The sequence below is a fragment of the Perognathus longimembris genome, chromosome 7, assembly GCF_023159225.1.
Source record: "Perognathus longimembris pacificus isolate PPM17 chromosome 7, ASM2315922v1, whole genome shotgun sequence".
NCBI lineage: Eukaryota > Metazoa > Chordata > Mammalia > Rodentia > Heteromyidae > Perognathus > Perognathus longimembris.
This window is the reverse complement of record NC_063167.1, coordinates 4,739,572-4,754,660: the sequence shown is the minus strand read 5'-3', so window position 1 is coordinate 4,754,660 and position 15,089 is coordinate 4,739,572. Positions and strand designations below refer to the sequence as shown.

Sequence of the window (15,089 nt, the reverse complement as noted above, 5' to 3'; positions counted from 1 at the left end):
CACACGCACACACACCTGTGCTGAGAGTTGAACCCAGGGCCTCCAGTTATTACATGGCTTTCTTGCTCATGGCAACCACTTGAGCCATGCCTCTAACCCAGCATTTTGCTGTTTCGTTGTGGTTTCAGTCTTTTGCCCAGGCTGGCTGCACCCAGTGATCTTCCAGGTCTCAGCCTCCTGAGCAGTCACAAATGCTGGCACAAGCCATCCAATGGCAGCCTGCTTCATTTCCTTCTTTGTCAATCACGGGGCTTGAACTCAGGGCCTCGGTACTATCCCTGAGCCTCTGGGCTCAGAACTTGCACTCTACCATCGAGCCACAGATCCACTTCCGGTTTTCTGGTGGTTAACTGGATATGTGTCTCATGGACTTTCCTGCTCAGGCCAGTGTCAAACCTCGATCCTCAGATCTCAGCCTTCTGAGTAGCTAGGAGTCTAGGTGTGAGCCACAGGTACCCGACTCTTAAGAATTGAACAGCACATTAAACGCAGTGGATGAAGACTGGTGTGATGGTATACGCTTGAAATCCCAGCTATCTAGTAGGAGGCAGAGATCAGGACTGTGGTTCAAAGCCAGGTAGGCAAAAGTGTTAGTGAGATCTCATCTAAACAATTAAACACAGCAGTGCATGTCCGTGATCTCGGCTTCCCAGTACATGTAAGAGGATCCAACCCGAGGCTGGCCCTGGGCAAAACCAGAAGACCTTACAGGACAGATGAGAGCCAGGGCGAGCTTCCTTTCGGGGAGTGGGGAGGGCCCCGAGCCTCCTTCCTCCCCATGGGCTGTGAACAGCAGCAGCAGCGAAGGTGACAGGAAGCAATTCGTGGCTTGCTACGTGCCCTGTTTATTGTGCAAACAAGGCCAGAAATGTACAGGGAGGGATGGAGGGGCGGATGCAGGTAGGATGGGGCGGGATGGGCCGGGCCGGGCGGGATGGGGCCGGGCCCGAGGGCCCTTCCCTCCCCGGCCGGGCCCCCCTCTAGTCCCTGAGTACCAGCGGGGCCTTCACTTGACTGGCCACGTCCGAGCCGCTGAGCGCCTCCACGATGGCCAGCGCGAACTCGAAGCTGGTGCCCGGGCCGCGGCTGGTGAGGATGAGGCCGTCCTTCTCCACGCGGCTCTCCGTGTAGCTGTAGTGACCTGCGGGCGGGAACAGAAGAGGTGCAGCCGCGGCCTGCGGGGACCAGCACAGGGGCCTTAGGCCACAGCCGTGCCCCTGGGACACCAATCCTGCGTCGGGTCTGTGGGTGCGTGGAGGGCAGGGACCACCTGACGCCGCTGCGGCCTCAGAAGCCGCAGGGGGCGGGGCGCCCTCCCCATCCCCCCAGGGCTAGAGAGGCCAAGCAACCTCCCCTCCCACCCCAACAGCTCCCACCAGAGGAAAGCTGGACTCCTGGGCAGGGGTCAGGCCAGGCTAGCCCGCCCTCCCCCCAGGGCTGTCCTCGCCCGCCAGAGCTGCCAGGCGGCTCCTCCTCGCCAGGCCCCACATCGCCGCACCCCTCCGCACACTGAGGCCTGGCCCCACATCGCCGCACCCCTCCGCACACTGAGGCCTGGCCCCACATCGCCGCACCCCTCCACACACTGACGGCCTGGCCCCACATCGCCGCACCCCTCCGCACACTGAGGCCTGGCCCCACATCGCCGCACCCCTCCGCACACTGAGGCCTGGCCCCACATCGCCACACCCCTCCGCACACTGACGGCCTGGCCCCACATCGCCGCACCCCTCCGCACACTGAGGCCTGGCCCCACATCGCCACACCCCTCCGCACACTGACGGCCTGGCCCCACATCGCCGCACCCCTCCGCACACTGAGGCCTGGCCCCACATCGCCGCACCCCTCCGCACACTGAGGCCTGGCCCCACATCGCCGCACCCCTCCGCACACTGACGGCCTGGCTCGAGTAGGCACGTGACGTGCAGGCGGGGAGATGCCAGCTTCCTGACTCAGTGTCCTCCTTTCCCCACCCACGCCGGGCCTGTGCCACCGTCCAGGGCTCTGCCCCACAGGCCCAGTGCCCACGGGCAGCACCCCACTGTGCAGTGGACCCCAGGCCACTTCACAGCACCCAGGCCCTCTGGCCGGGCTCCCCAATGAGCCTCAGCCACACGGGAACAAAGCCCGGCACTGGCAGGATGGGGACAGCGGGGTGGAGGCGACAGGGAGAGGCCTTGGTGGCGAGCCGACATGGAGGTGTCGGGGTACCTGCAGCCGCGTGGGCCGTGGTGGACACGGGCTCCCCCGCAGGCCCGTGCCCTCAGGGCTGGCCACAGTGCTCCTGGCCCGCGCCCCGCAGGGCCACAGTACCGGCGGGTTCGGGGGAGCACGGCCACTGCCCCCGCCCGCGGGAGGAGTCACCCCGGCGATGGAAGGGCAGGTTTTCACAATTCTCCACTCGGCAACGGCCGCGCCGCACACCCGGGCAGGATCGCATTCCACGCTGGGCTACAGAGAAGCCCGCGGGGCTGGGGCTCCGGAGGGGAGGGGGGCACGACTGCACGCTCACCCGCAGTGCTGCCGGTGACAGGTGACAGACAGGCCTCGCACGGGCTCACCCCCAGGGGCCCGGCTCCTCCTGCTCGTCCAGAACCTCACAGTGCATATGCTCGTCAACAGCGCCGCCTGCAGGCGGGGGCTGGAACTGCATGCAGGGGGCCCCCAGCCAGCGGGGGGCCCGGAAGCCAAGAAGACAGGCTGGGATTGGGGAGCTCAGCGTAGATTTACACAGCTTACATCTCAAGCCAAAAACAGCAGAAGCCATGGACTTTTTTTAAGCTTCGGGGGGAAAATAGTGCACAGCTAAGCGTGTGGAGAGAAGCGGAAGGCTCGGGACGGAGGACCGGCAGCCAGGGCTGCTTTGCCTGCGGTCAGCTTTTGGCTTTTTGAGGCAGGTCTTGTGGGGCGGTCATGGGGGGAGGGGGGTCCCTAACCCTCCTGCCTCCCGAGGATCGAGGCTGCCCCACGCACCCCGTTGCTGCCACCCACGCTCATCAACGAAGTTTTATGGGCACAAAGCCACACCTGTGTGAAGTTCACGTTCTGTGCGTGGCTACTTTGAAGCCCCAGCCCTGCAACCCCGGCTCCCCGGCCCCGGCCCGCGAGGAGGCGGCGGACCCTGGAGCACGGCCGCGCGGCCTCTGCTCAGACCTTCTGTAGAATGGGAATGACTTCCACCCAGCGGGGGAGGATTCTGCGCGGCCATTCCCCGCGCGGGCAGCCCTGTGCCAGCCGTGAGCCGGGCCACGCCCGGGGCGCACCCGCCTACTGCCTCAGCCCACACAGCAGGTGAGGAAACCGAGGCTCGGGGACGGAGGACCCGGCCCGGCGGTGAGGGAGCTGGCTCTGTACAGACCATCGCGTGTGCCGGCGCCCCAAAGCTCCCAGCCCAAGGCGTGAAGGGGAACAGGGCGGGCACTTGCTTCTCTACACCCTGAGCCTCTGGCCCTGGGACTGGACAGCCCAGCTGAGGGATAACTCCGGACCAGGCCATCGGTTGCACGAGGCCCCCGTCCCCCCGCGGATGACCCGCTCTCCTGGAAGGACCGGTGGCCAGCAGCCCCGGCTCCATCACGCGGTCCACACTTCACTCCACCTGCTGACAGGGCACAGGCGCTGCTAACACCTCCCCCGTCCCGATGGGTGTTGCTATGACGCCCTCTCCATGCTTCCGTGGACCATGAACCAAGCACAAGGCCCCACCAGAGCGGACGTCTTGCCCCCCAGAATGCCCTGCGGGGTCCATGTCACATGCTGCTCTCACCACGTCAGCCTCCCAACCTCGGTGGCGGGCAGGGGATGGGAGCAGCCAGCCGAGGGAAGGCAGGGCTGGCCCACGCCGGGCCTCACCCAAGCAGCGGGACACGCGGCGGGGAACAGACTGCGAACTCTGGATGTGTGAGGTTTGTGAGCTTCAGGACTGACTCTTCGGTCCAGGCAGGACAGGCAGACAGACACAATGGCTACAGCTCTGGTGACGCAGGGCCGGAGGCCTCCACACAGCCCCGATACCTCTCCACGGCTCAGAAGCCAGAACCGTTCAGAGAAAACTTCCCACACAGCTTTACTGACAACTTGGCGCATCGTGTTCTGGCACCGGAAGTAGGCTGCGAGGTTTTAGTACAGCCGTTACCGTGGGTCACGCGCAGGAAGCTGCAGAGAGTAATCCGCCGAGCGCGCTGGCTCCGACACCCCGGCCCTGGGCAGCAGCGGGGCCCGGCGGCTCCCCGCCGACAGCGAGGGCGGCACTGGCTCCCAACACGGCCCAGGCCAGGCCCTGCGTGGATTCAGGGGTCACGCGGGACCCCTCCACGCTTCCTGCCCCGTGGACCAAAAACTGCTGTGAACAAGCAAGGTTTGTCGGTGTAAACCTTTTGGGGCGCTAAGGATCACACCCAGAGAACCATATACCCTACATTACACCATCTGGGGAGCAAAGCAAAATATGTGGAGGTCATTCTGTCCATAAAAACAAAAGCAGAGCTGGGCACGGTGGTCCACGCTTGTAATCCCAGCCCCGAGTTCACGCGAGTTCACGTCCTGGGAAAGCCAGAAAGCGAGCGAGAGCAGATGAGCGTTTACTTACTCCCGTTCACCATCTTGTCCTTGGCGAGTGGGTGGGACGTGACTTTGCTTCCGAAGCCTATTTCATGGGCCAACAGAGCCGTGGGGCCTGAAAGAGAGGAAGACCAGGCGACACTGCGGCGGCTGCCACAAACTCTGCTGCCGCAGGCGGTGCACCCCCAGACGCCAGTGACGAGTGCGAGGACAGCCGGCAGAGGGGCTAGACCCTCAGGGGAGCCCCTGCCTCACTCCTGACACAGCGCGTGCGCCTCGGGACTTGGGGTGGGGACAAAGGTCAGCCCTCGCGCCACCCCCCCCCCCCGCGCCCTCCCCGGCGGCCCGCTCTGGCGGGAACCCACACCGGCTGCTCTCGTCACCGTCTTCTTCCTCGGGGGCTCCGAGGCGTCGCGGGGATGCCCTGGCAGGGTTGCCAGGTATCCGCACCCAGGCGCCCACACCCACCGTTATGCCAGGCACGCGCGGGCAGCGGCAGGCGTGGAGGACAGCAGCACACCCCACGCGCGAAGGTGGTCAAATCCACCCTGGAGGGAGGGGACTTTCTGCCTTTGATCACTTGAAGCCTGGAGGCGGCTTAAGGCCGGTGGCTCAAGTGACAGCACCGGCCTTGGGCCAAAAAGCGAAGGGACAGCACCCTGGCCCTGAGTTCAAGCCCCAGGACTGGCATAAATAACAAACCCTGAGCACGAGTCCTTTCTAGGCCTGGTTCAGCTGGCGGCTGGGCACCGGGGCCCCTCCGCGCTCAGCGTGCTCCTTCAGCTCCAGCAAGTCACGTGACGCGGAATCGCCACCGGGCTACAGGCCACAGCGGCCTCAGGCACAAGGACCCAACGACCAATGCCCAATCACAGCACTCATGTGGCCGGCCTGAGCCAAGAGGCCTACAGTGTCGTCTCCCACCGGGGAGGAGGCTCCAGGACAGGAGCTGTCCCAGGAGAGTGGCCAGGTGGGTAAGGGGTTTCCAGAAAGTTCATGACATGGCTGTCAGATTTACAGACCAGTAGGACACGGGAGCTAGCGCAGCCTCCCTCGTCCTGGTAAACGGACTGCTGCTCTCTGCGGCTTGGGGACAGGAGGTACTTCATACTTGAGCTGCTGATGGTGCAATTCCACACATCTGGCCCATGCTGGGCCCTGAGCGCGGAGCCCGAGCCATCAGCAGTGTCCTGGTCCCGCAGCGCCACCTGGTGGAGACTCCCAGCCAGCACGCCAGGCCCCCTGCCTGCCAGCCAGCACCCCTCCCCTGCTCCAAGGAGAACTCCCTCCTACCCCACGGGCTCTTCCTCGTGCATTCGACCCCAGTGCCAAGCAGACATGCTTTCAGGTGAAACACTGCAGTTCTTAAAGGCAGCCCTTGGGGAGACTCACCCCGTTTCCCTGCTGGGAACGCCTGGTGTCTTTTGCCCCGAGTTCCCACCCCATCGCCGCGGCCTACCAGGGGAGACACAGTCACCTCGGGGCCACACTGTGTGAACCGGAGAAGGTGCAGGCCTGGCGGGGCCTTGCCCACCTCTGTGGCACCTGAGGCCTAGCCGTGTTCTCTGCCATCACAGAACACACGCAGGCAAGACGCCAGTGTCTCGGGTCGAAGCGCCTGGGGATGAAGGCGGTCTCTCCGCAGGAAAGGCACAGCCCCGACTCGTCACGGGGCAGGGGGGCTGCAGGGACTTGGGGGCCCCCGGGCAGGAGGGAGCCAGGGCGCCTCTTCCTAGTCTCAGGAGGGAGTTCCCAAGCCTGTGGTCTCTACAGCCCTGCCGTTTAGATGTAGATGACAGTGGGCACTGCCAGCCACGTTGGAGATTAAGAACGGGGTTCTCCGTCCAGGTGCGAGATGGAAGCCGGGACCTCACACAGCAACTTTACCAGTGGGCGACACCCCAGCCCCAAACCAGGATCTTCTTCTCTTTTTTTTTTTTTTAGATCAAATCTTGCTAGCCTGGCCTCCACCTCTCATTCCTCCTCCCTCAGCTCCCTAAACGCTGGGACATCGTTAAAGCCCAGAGCGCGAGGCCCTGCCTGCCGTCACTCTGCGAGCACAGGGACAGGCACACAGGGTCTGCTCTGAGCCGAGCCCCGGGGGAGAACTCTGAGCACGGTGGCTTGGATGCGCAGCCCGAGCCAGCCCACAGCTTCTGTCCCAAAGCTACGGCACCGAGCCAAACATCAAGCTGTCACCTTCCGTGCCACCCGCCCGTTCATATGCGCACGCGTTCTCTCTGACACACGCGCCTGGAAAAGGCTTCGAGGAGAGCACCACGGAAGGTTACCACGGGAAGAAAACACCATCTCAAAGCAACAAGGATGCATTCGAGAGGGTAGCAAAAATTAAGAAGACCGTCAAGGAAAGGACAGGACAGGTTCCACACCAGAGCGGGGAAGCCCCAGCCCCCCAGCCCCCCAGCGCGCAGGCCAGGCGGGGCGGACTCCTGCTGACTGCGCTGGCAGCGGGACTTTCTGGCCCAGAGTTCTGCTGCACCAGCTGTTTACTGAATTCCAGAGGGCCATGTTTGCCTCCGGGGTCAGCCAAATACAGAAGGCAGCGGGTTTCTGGGAACAGACCAAGGGCGCAGAGGCGGAAAGTGGAACGATGGGCTCTCTGCTGAGACGGCACTTCATGGCGCTGGGTCGGTGCCCTGGCCCAGGCCGGCCCGGCCGCTGCGGCCCCTACCTGCACAGATGGCGGCGATGAGGCCCTTTCTGCTCTCCTGCTCCTTCAAGATCTCCTTCACCGCGTTCGACTGGACGAGGAAGGAAAAGCAAACGCTCGCTTTTAGCCTGGGCCCCAGTCCCGGCTCTGCACAAGCTTCACAGAATGCGATTTTACCTTAAACCACAGGTTTCAACCTATTTTCCAAATCTAGCTTTAATAGCATGACTGTAACAACGAGCAGGGCCCTAGTGGGTCTGCATTCTAATCCTCGCAGAGCCACCGAGGCTAAGGGAAAGGCGCCCTCTATGTTTGGAGAGCGCCCCCTGGTGCTGGAGCCGCCAGCCACGCTCCGGGAGGAAGAAGGGAGGTGTGGGAAGGGGCGGCTGGCTGGGTGCAGAGGACAGGGAGGAAGGCCCGCCCGGGGCCTCCTCCACCTCCCCGCTGGGGAGGACTCAGCCTCCGCCTTTCTCAGCTGCCACCACACTGCAGCACTGTCTCTTACTACCACGGCTTCCCGAGATACTCGGCTAATTGCTACAGTGAACGTTCTTCCAGCTGCTCAGTCTCAGCTACAGTCAGAACACCACTTGCTTCATCTGAGTTATCGCTGTTTTATTCCCAGCATCCTCCCTGCCCGTCTGAAGAGCAACAGAACAGCAGAGGCTGAACTACTTCCTGTGCCGCGGCCCCCACCCCATGGCTCTACCATGTCTGGGCAGCGTTCTCACCTCACATAGATTCTGCGCGCCCAGGTTACCTCCAGGGAGGACCACCACGTCGTAAGGTCCCTGTGACAGTTTGAGAAACAGAAAAGGCACTATTTAATTCCAAATGTGTGTTAAAGACAGTCCAATAACACCTGTATCAGACGCTGGACACAGCACAACAGAGGAAAGGATCTAACCTCAGTACCACAAAACCAATAGAACCCCACGTGATCATGGGGGGTAAGGATGCTTTGTAAGTCAGAATACCAAAGAGAAAAATAGTCCCACCCAGCCTCCCATCTAAGCACCCACCCACCCGCACACCCACGTGTCTGTCTGTCCATCCACCCATCATCTGTCCATCCATCCGCACACCCACTTCCCGCCATCTACCCAGCCACTTATTGAACACATCAGGTAATCCAGCAAAACTGCCAACTTCTACAGATACAGAGTAGAAAAGCCAAGTTCATGCCTTGCCCTCCCAGTTTAGTGGGGAAGACTTCCATGCAAAATGACTTTCTTTTTTGTGGTTTTTTTTTTCTTTGCAGGGGTGGGGGTGGTTGGCTGTACTAGGGTTAGAATTGTCTTGTACTTGCTCTACCATTTGAGCCATGCTTCCAGCCCTGCTCCTTGCTGGTTATTTTTGGAGATGGAATCTAGTGAACTTTTCTGCCCAGGTTGGTGTTGAACCTTGATCCTCCAGCATTCAGCCTCCTCTAAGAAGTTAGAAATGGGGGCCACTGGCCCCAGCTAATTTTTTCCCCACAGCACTAGGGTTTGAACTCAGAGCCTAGAGCTTACAAAGTAAGCACCCTATCCACCACAATTTTCTCAACTAAGCGTATGCCAGCCCTAGTCTCAGGAAGAACTCTCAATGTTTTAGGAAAGGAATGCAGCCACAGCGAGGAACAGCTCGTGTGCAGAGAACAGACCTGCTTCCGCGCCTCTTCCAAACTGGCATCAGGGCAGATGACAACATCCCGACTGCAAACCACAGGGTCCTTCCCAGTCAGGCCTGCAATGGTGACCTTGATCTAAAAGACACAGCAATAGTTAAGAACCGCAAAACGTATATTTAGATGAACATTTCCACAGCTGCCTTGTGTTTCAAAATAACTCAGCAAGAAATAAAGCAAAATCATGCAGGATTTGTTTATGGTGGGGGCTTTTTGGTGTTCGTTTTTTCTTTTTTTGCCAGTCCTGGTGCTTGAACTCCTGGCCTGAGCACTGTCCCTGATGTCTTTTTGCTCAAGGCTAGCCCTCTGCCAACTTGAGCCACAGCACCACTTCTGGCCTTTTCTATATATGTGGTGCTGAGGAATGGAACCTAGGGTTTCATGTATATGAGGCAAGCACTCTTGCCACTAGGCCATATTCCCAGCCCGTATTTATGTCTGTAGTGGGGCTTGGACTCGGGACCTGGGCACTGTCCCTGAGCCTATTTGTGCTCAGGGCTGGTGCTCTACCACTTTAGCCACAATGCTACTTCCATTTTTGAGTGATTAACCGGAGGTAAGAGTCTCATGGGGACTTTTCCACCTGGGCTGGCTTTAAACCGAGATCCTCACACCCCAGTCTCCTGAGTACCTTAGGATTACAGGTGTGAGCCACCATGAACAAAATCATGCAGAACTTACACTAATACACTGGCTAAATATATTTGTTACATAGGTCTGCTCTGGTTTGCCCAGGCCAGTTCTAATTTACAGCTGCTCTCCCAGCCTTCCTTTGGCTACAATGCTCTCCTGCAAGTGTCCTAGTTGAGAGATAAGCTACATGATCATTCTATTAATAACCATCTTGCAAGGTTACTCTCGCCCTTTAAACCTCACAGCATTTTCCTCAAGTAGAAGTGCAAGTTAAAAAACAACAAAATGCCACTTTCTCCTGCTAAAGTATAAAAAGCTGACAACAGTGATGGTTCGTACTGGACAAATGGGAACTTTCCTACACTCCCGGTGGGACTGCAGACAGCAACCTGGCAAAGGTTTGTTACACTGACTACAGACTGGCTGTGGCCCAGTAATTCCATTTTGAGGTAAAAAGAAAAAAAAATTCACATATATTCACAGATACTGACACAAGAATGTGTACATTACACAAAGCTGCATTTACACGAGGGGATGGTTGTGCCACATCTACCACACTGCAGAACCAGGCTACATGGTCTCTGGGGCCAGGGCCCAGGGTCTGCATTCTACTCTGTGACGTCAGTGCCCCTGTGACTCAGTTTCATAAACTGTGAAGTGAGGGTGGCAATATCTAAGTAGGTTGCTGTAGCTTTACATAAGTGCTTAGAATGGAACCTGGCACGAGGTGGCATGCTACATATGAACACAGAAGAGCCGCAGGCGAAGACTAAGGACTGACACGCAGCAATGTAAGGAAAGAAGCTGTGTTTAGGGAAGGTAGAGGGGTATGGGACTGGGGACACAAACGGGACTTCAAGTGCATTCTTTGAAGTTTCTCTTCTTTAAGAAAAGGGCCACAGGCTGGGCACTGGCCTGGGCTCTCTAACAGTCCCAGCTACTCCACAGGTGGAGTTTATCACAGGGCAGGTTGATCACCTGAGCCTACAGTTCAGGAAAAAGCCTGGGCAACACTAAATTAGGCAAAATACAAGTATTAAAAAGGCACTGAGGGGCTCTGGGAATAGGCCTAGTGGTAGAGTGCTTGCCTAATATACATGAAGCTCTGGGTTTGATTCCCCAGCACCATATAAACAGAAAAGGCCAGAAATGGCGCTGTAGCTCAAGTGGTAGAGTGCTAGCCTTGAGCAAAAAGAAGCCAGGGACAGTGCTCAGGCCTTGAGTTCAAAGCCCTAGGACTGGCAAAAAACAAAACAAAAAAGGCACTGAATAAACTGAAATCTATTATTAAATACTCATGCAGCTTCGTACATATATGAAATACTTTGTACATTGTTTTGTCTGAGGTGACAGGAATCTCCAGTTTGAAACAAGGGGACCAGGGCTGCAGGGGCTTACCCCAGCTCTCCTCATGAGATCCACTGGGATGACCGTCTCCATTTCCTCTGCTCCTTTGGCCAGGATGACCAAGGCTCTTTTTGTGCCCATTTTTATGTTCTAGTTGTTGAGGACTTGGGGAAAAAGAAAGAAAAAATTCAGAACAATTTTCCACTGCAACCCTGGAATATTCAAACTTTTAGTTTGATAACCTTTCTCTTCGTGTGCGTGTGTACGTGTCTGGGAGAGAGAGACAGGTGCAGGTCTTGGGGATTGAATGCAAGGCCTCAACTCGGGGCCTGGGTGCTGTCCCTGCGCTTCTTTACTCGTCTAGCGTTCTACCACTTGAGCCAGGGCTCCACTGCTGGCTTGGGGGCAGTTCACTGGCGGTTAAGAGTTGCACGGGCATTCTGCCGGTGCTGGCTTTGGGCCGCATAATGCTATCTCGGCCTCCCGAGTAGCCAGGCTAACCGGCGTGAGCCACCAGCTCCGGCCCTGCACGGCTTCCGAGACCCCGCACCTGCTGCCGCGTGCGTGTGTGTGCGCGTGCGTTTGGATTTCCGACCGCCGTGTGTGCTAACGGAAGTCTCTGAACCACAGGGGACGAAGCCAGGGGCCCCCGGCCGCGGGAGAGACCGCAGAGTGGAGGGTCGGGGAGCGCCTGCCCACGGGAGCCCACGGGAGCCCGCACACGGCAGGGCGCCGCCGCACCGCAGGCCGCGGGCGTCAGGGCGACGCCGGCGGACGGCCCGCGCCGGGGTCCGCGGGTCGGGGAGGCCGCGGGCTGCGGCGTTCCCCGGCCCGTGCACGCGCCGCCTCCCCGACCCCATCCCCGCCGGGCCCGCACCGCGGCCCTCCCCGTCCTCGTGGGGCGTCCCCGGCCGCAGCACCGGGGCGTGGAGACCACTCACCAGACAACCTGAGGGGAGGGGGGGAAACCACTGCAGCGCGCACGCGCACCGTCCTGCCAGCCCCCCAGGCGCGCACTGCGCAGGCTCACGCCGCGCCCGCGTGCGTCACGCCCGGCCTAGTCCACTCCAGGCCGAGGCGGGGGGGGGACGCTCGCCCCCACGCCTAGCACGGCCAGGCTCTGCGGCTGCGCGCAGCGCGCAGCGCGCCGACTCCCCCCCTTCGAATGGTTCGGCCCAGCCTGTCCCGGCGCGCCGCGCTTAACCAGCTCGGTGCCGGGCCGCGCGCCCCGGACTCGCCGCGCGTGGTGCCGGCCCTCGGGGCGTCTTCACGGTTCACGGCCGCGGGCTGCTCGGCCCCGCAGGCTTAGCGCCATGCGGAGAGCTTGACCGGCCAGTCCCCAGTGGGCCCGGTTATGCACCTCGTCTGGCTGAGCCCTGGGCCATCCATGCTTCCAGAAGCCAGTTTAAAACAGCAGCTGGCCGGCTAGGGAATGTGGCCTCGTGGTAGAGCGCTCGCCTCGGGTTCGATTCCCCAGCTCCACATACACAGAAAACGGCCAGAAGTGGCGCTGTGGCTCAGGTGGCAGAGTGCTAGCCTTGAGCAAAAAAAAGAAGCCAGGGACAGTGCTCAGGCCCTGAGTCCAAGCGCCAGGACTGGCCAAAAAAAAAAAAGAAAGTGAACCCTGGGCGAGAGCGAGGGAAGGGTGACACCGTCCCAAGAGATCTACATAGCTGTAACCCCTCTGTACATCACCTTTATAATAACAATAAAAACCCCTTGAAAATGTAGCAGACGATCTACTTTGTTCTGTACTTCTCCCAACACCAAGATGTTTATCTTTGGAACATTTTGGAAACCTTCCTGTATCCAAAAGAACACGCCTCCATAGCGCGTCACTGTGCCCAGTCCCGGTGCCCTGTAGCCGGCAGGCAGCAGTGCGTTAACTCTGCATATGCCCTGCTCTGACGGAAGGTAAGTTCTCAAGTTCACAAAGTGCCTTCATGTATTTCATTCTTAACCATGGCAGTGAAAGTGTTAACTTTTTAAACTATAGTGTTACTTATGTAGACTCCCATGTGTTCTTGTGCAAATGTTTGAAATGTCTTCCATTTCTACAGTCAAGAATCCGTTGTAGATCAGGCAACAACAAATGCTGGAGGGGGTGCGGGGAAAGAGGAACCCTTCTCCATTGTTGGTGGGAGTGCAAATTAGTACAACCACTTTGGAGAACAGTATGGAGGTTTCTCAAAAAGCTCAACATAGACCTACCCCATGACCCAGCCATACCACTCCTAGGCATCTATCCTAAACAGCAGGTCCCAAGATATCAAAAAGACATCTGCACTTCCATGTTTATCACTGCACAATTCACAATAGCCAAAATATGGAAACAACCCAGATGCCCCTACACAGACGAATGGATCCAAAAAATATGGTACTTATACACAATGGAATACTACATAGTGATTAGGAATGGTGAAATATTGGTATTTGCAGGGAAATGGTCAGAACTTGAACAAATAATGTTGAGCGAGACAAGCCTAGAACACAGAAAACAAAGGGGCATGATCTCCCTGATATATGACTGTTAGGAAAGGGTGACGGAGAGACAGTAGAGACCAGGTCTGTGAAACCAAAAACTGCTTGTCAAATGGTATTTCCCACAGGTTTGGGTCAGCGACCCAACAGTATGTAACTAAAACCAAACAACTACTCAACATATAAAGGTCAAAAATTGACCTCTCAGTGGAATACAATAGCTCAAAAGCTATGTATGTACGTTCATAGAAGACTACTGTCAACATATTGTCTAATATCGACATTACATTTAAAGCCCTAGGCGAATTTTCTTGGGCTTGGCCACGTGGCTACTGTATATGTTCTTGGTACATTGTGTATTGTATATATGTCTACCTGACCCAGGGAAGGGAAAGAAAAACAGGGCGTAAGATATCATAAGAAATGTACATACTGCCCTAATATGTAACTGTACCCTTTTTGCACAACACCTTGTCAAAAAAATTTGTGTTCAATTAATAAATTTTAAAAAAAGAAAAAAAAATAATCAGTTGTAGAAAGACTTCACCTTTGGCTGTTGGCAAAGGAAGTGGGCAAAAGCTGTCCCCCTTCAGCTTTGAAGGAGTGTGGAAAATAAGCATGACAGAGGGGCAAGTGCCACCCCAGGCAAAAAGTTAGCAAGAACCACATCTCAACCACTGAGCCAGGTGTGATGTTATAACTGTGATCCCAGCTATACCAGGGGCAGATAGGAGAGAGGGAGGGAGATAGTATGTCAGCATGCTGAAACATCAAGACCTGAAATGGTTCTGAGCCAGCACTCCTTTGTGTTGCCATACTAACACTTTACTTGTAGTTTTTAAAGCTCAAGCATTACTTAATGATACACTGGATTTTTCTTTGCAGAAATAATCACTCCTACCTGCATGGGTGGACTTCTTGCCCCTTGATATTGGATGCCGCTTTGTTGTTTGGGCCAGTGGAATGTTAGGTTAACTATCCAAAAACTGAGGTCTGAATATTAAGTTGTCATAGGGAAGTTTGCAGGGAAGCAGTCATTGTCCCAGAAGCCTGAGCGCCAGCCTGCCAGCCAACCTGCAGAATGGGCAGCCTGAGTCAGGGGGCGGATTGCTGCAGTAGTGGCTAACCCTTCCAGCAGTCACCCAATACTCCATCTCCTGCCCCTCTGCCCTGCTCCTCACAAGAAAGTACTTCCAGCTCTTCCAGTAATTTCTGCTGACAAGCACCTCTCCTCGTTTTCCCCGTGTATTGGCTTTAAGGCAGTTTATGTTGACTTTCAGAAGGCACCCTCATAATTTCCACTTCACAAATGAAGACTGAGGTCCAGAAGGGTGAAATGACTGTAAGGTCCTGTGTAGTGTTGGGTCAAGTTCTGATGCCAATTTTTACACCTTGCCCACCACAATTACTTAATATCAGAAGACCCATGACGGTCTTCACAGTTCACACGCATTTCCCACAGCGACATGTACAGCCCACGGGAGGGGGGAAAAAATTTCTGATTTTTCAAAAGGTGTTGCTCTGGTCTTAGCAATGGAGGCACCTTTAAGTTTGGGTTCCTATTTCCAGGCAGAACCACCTCAGCCTACCCACTTTCTTACTCAGCACCAAGTGTGTGCATTTACGCATTGTGGGAAGTCCAAACCTCTTCTTGAAGCTCACCCTACAACAATGGTGGAGAACTGGCTGTGACAGGTTGTTCACAACCACAATGAGATTTCAACCCGT

General features: G+C 57.2%; 1 protein-coding gene across 1 annotated transcript; it reads right to left on the bottom strand.

Annotated features, from left to right (window-relative positions):
- Positions 1–825: 825 nt before the first annotated feature.
- On the bottom strand, positions 826–11,886 carry Park7 (Parkinsonism associated deglycase). The gene is made up of 7 exons (XM_048350170.1): positions 11,822–11,886; positions 10,932–11,044; positions 8,877–8,978; positions 7,963–8,022; positions 7,253–7,322; positions 4,589–4,675; positions 826–1,141 (listed from the first exon to the last, which is right to left on the bottom strand). The coding sequence occupies exons 2-7, from the start codon at positions 11,019–11,021 to the stop codon at positions 981–983; spliced, it is 570 nt and encodes a 189-aa protein (XP_048206127.1). The 5' UTR covers positions 11,022–11,044; positions 11,822–11,886; the 3' UTR covers positions 826–980.
- Between the last annotated feature and the right edge of the window lie 3,203 nt (positions 11,887–15,089).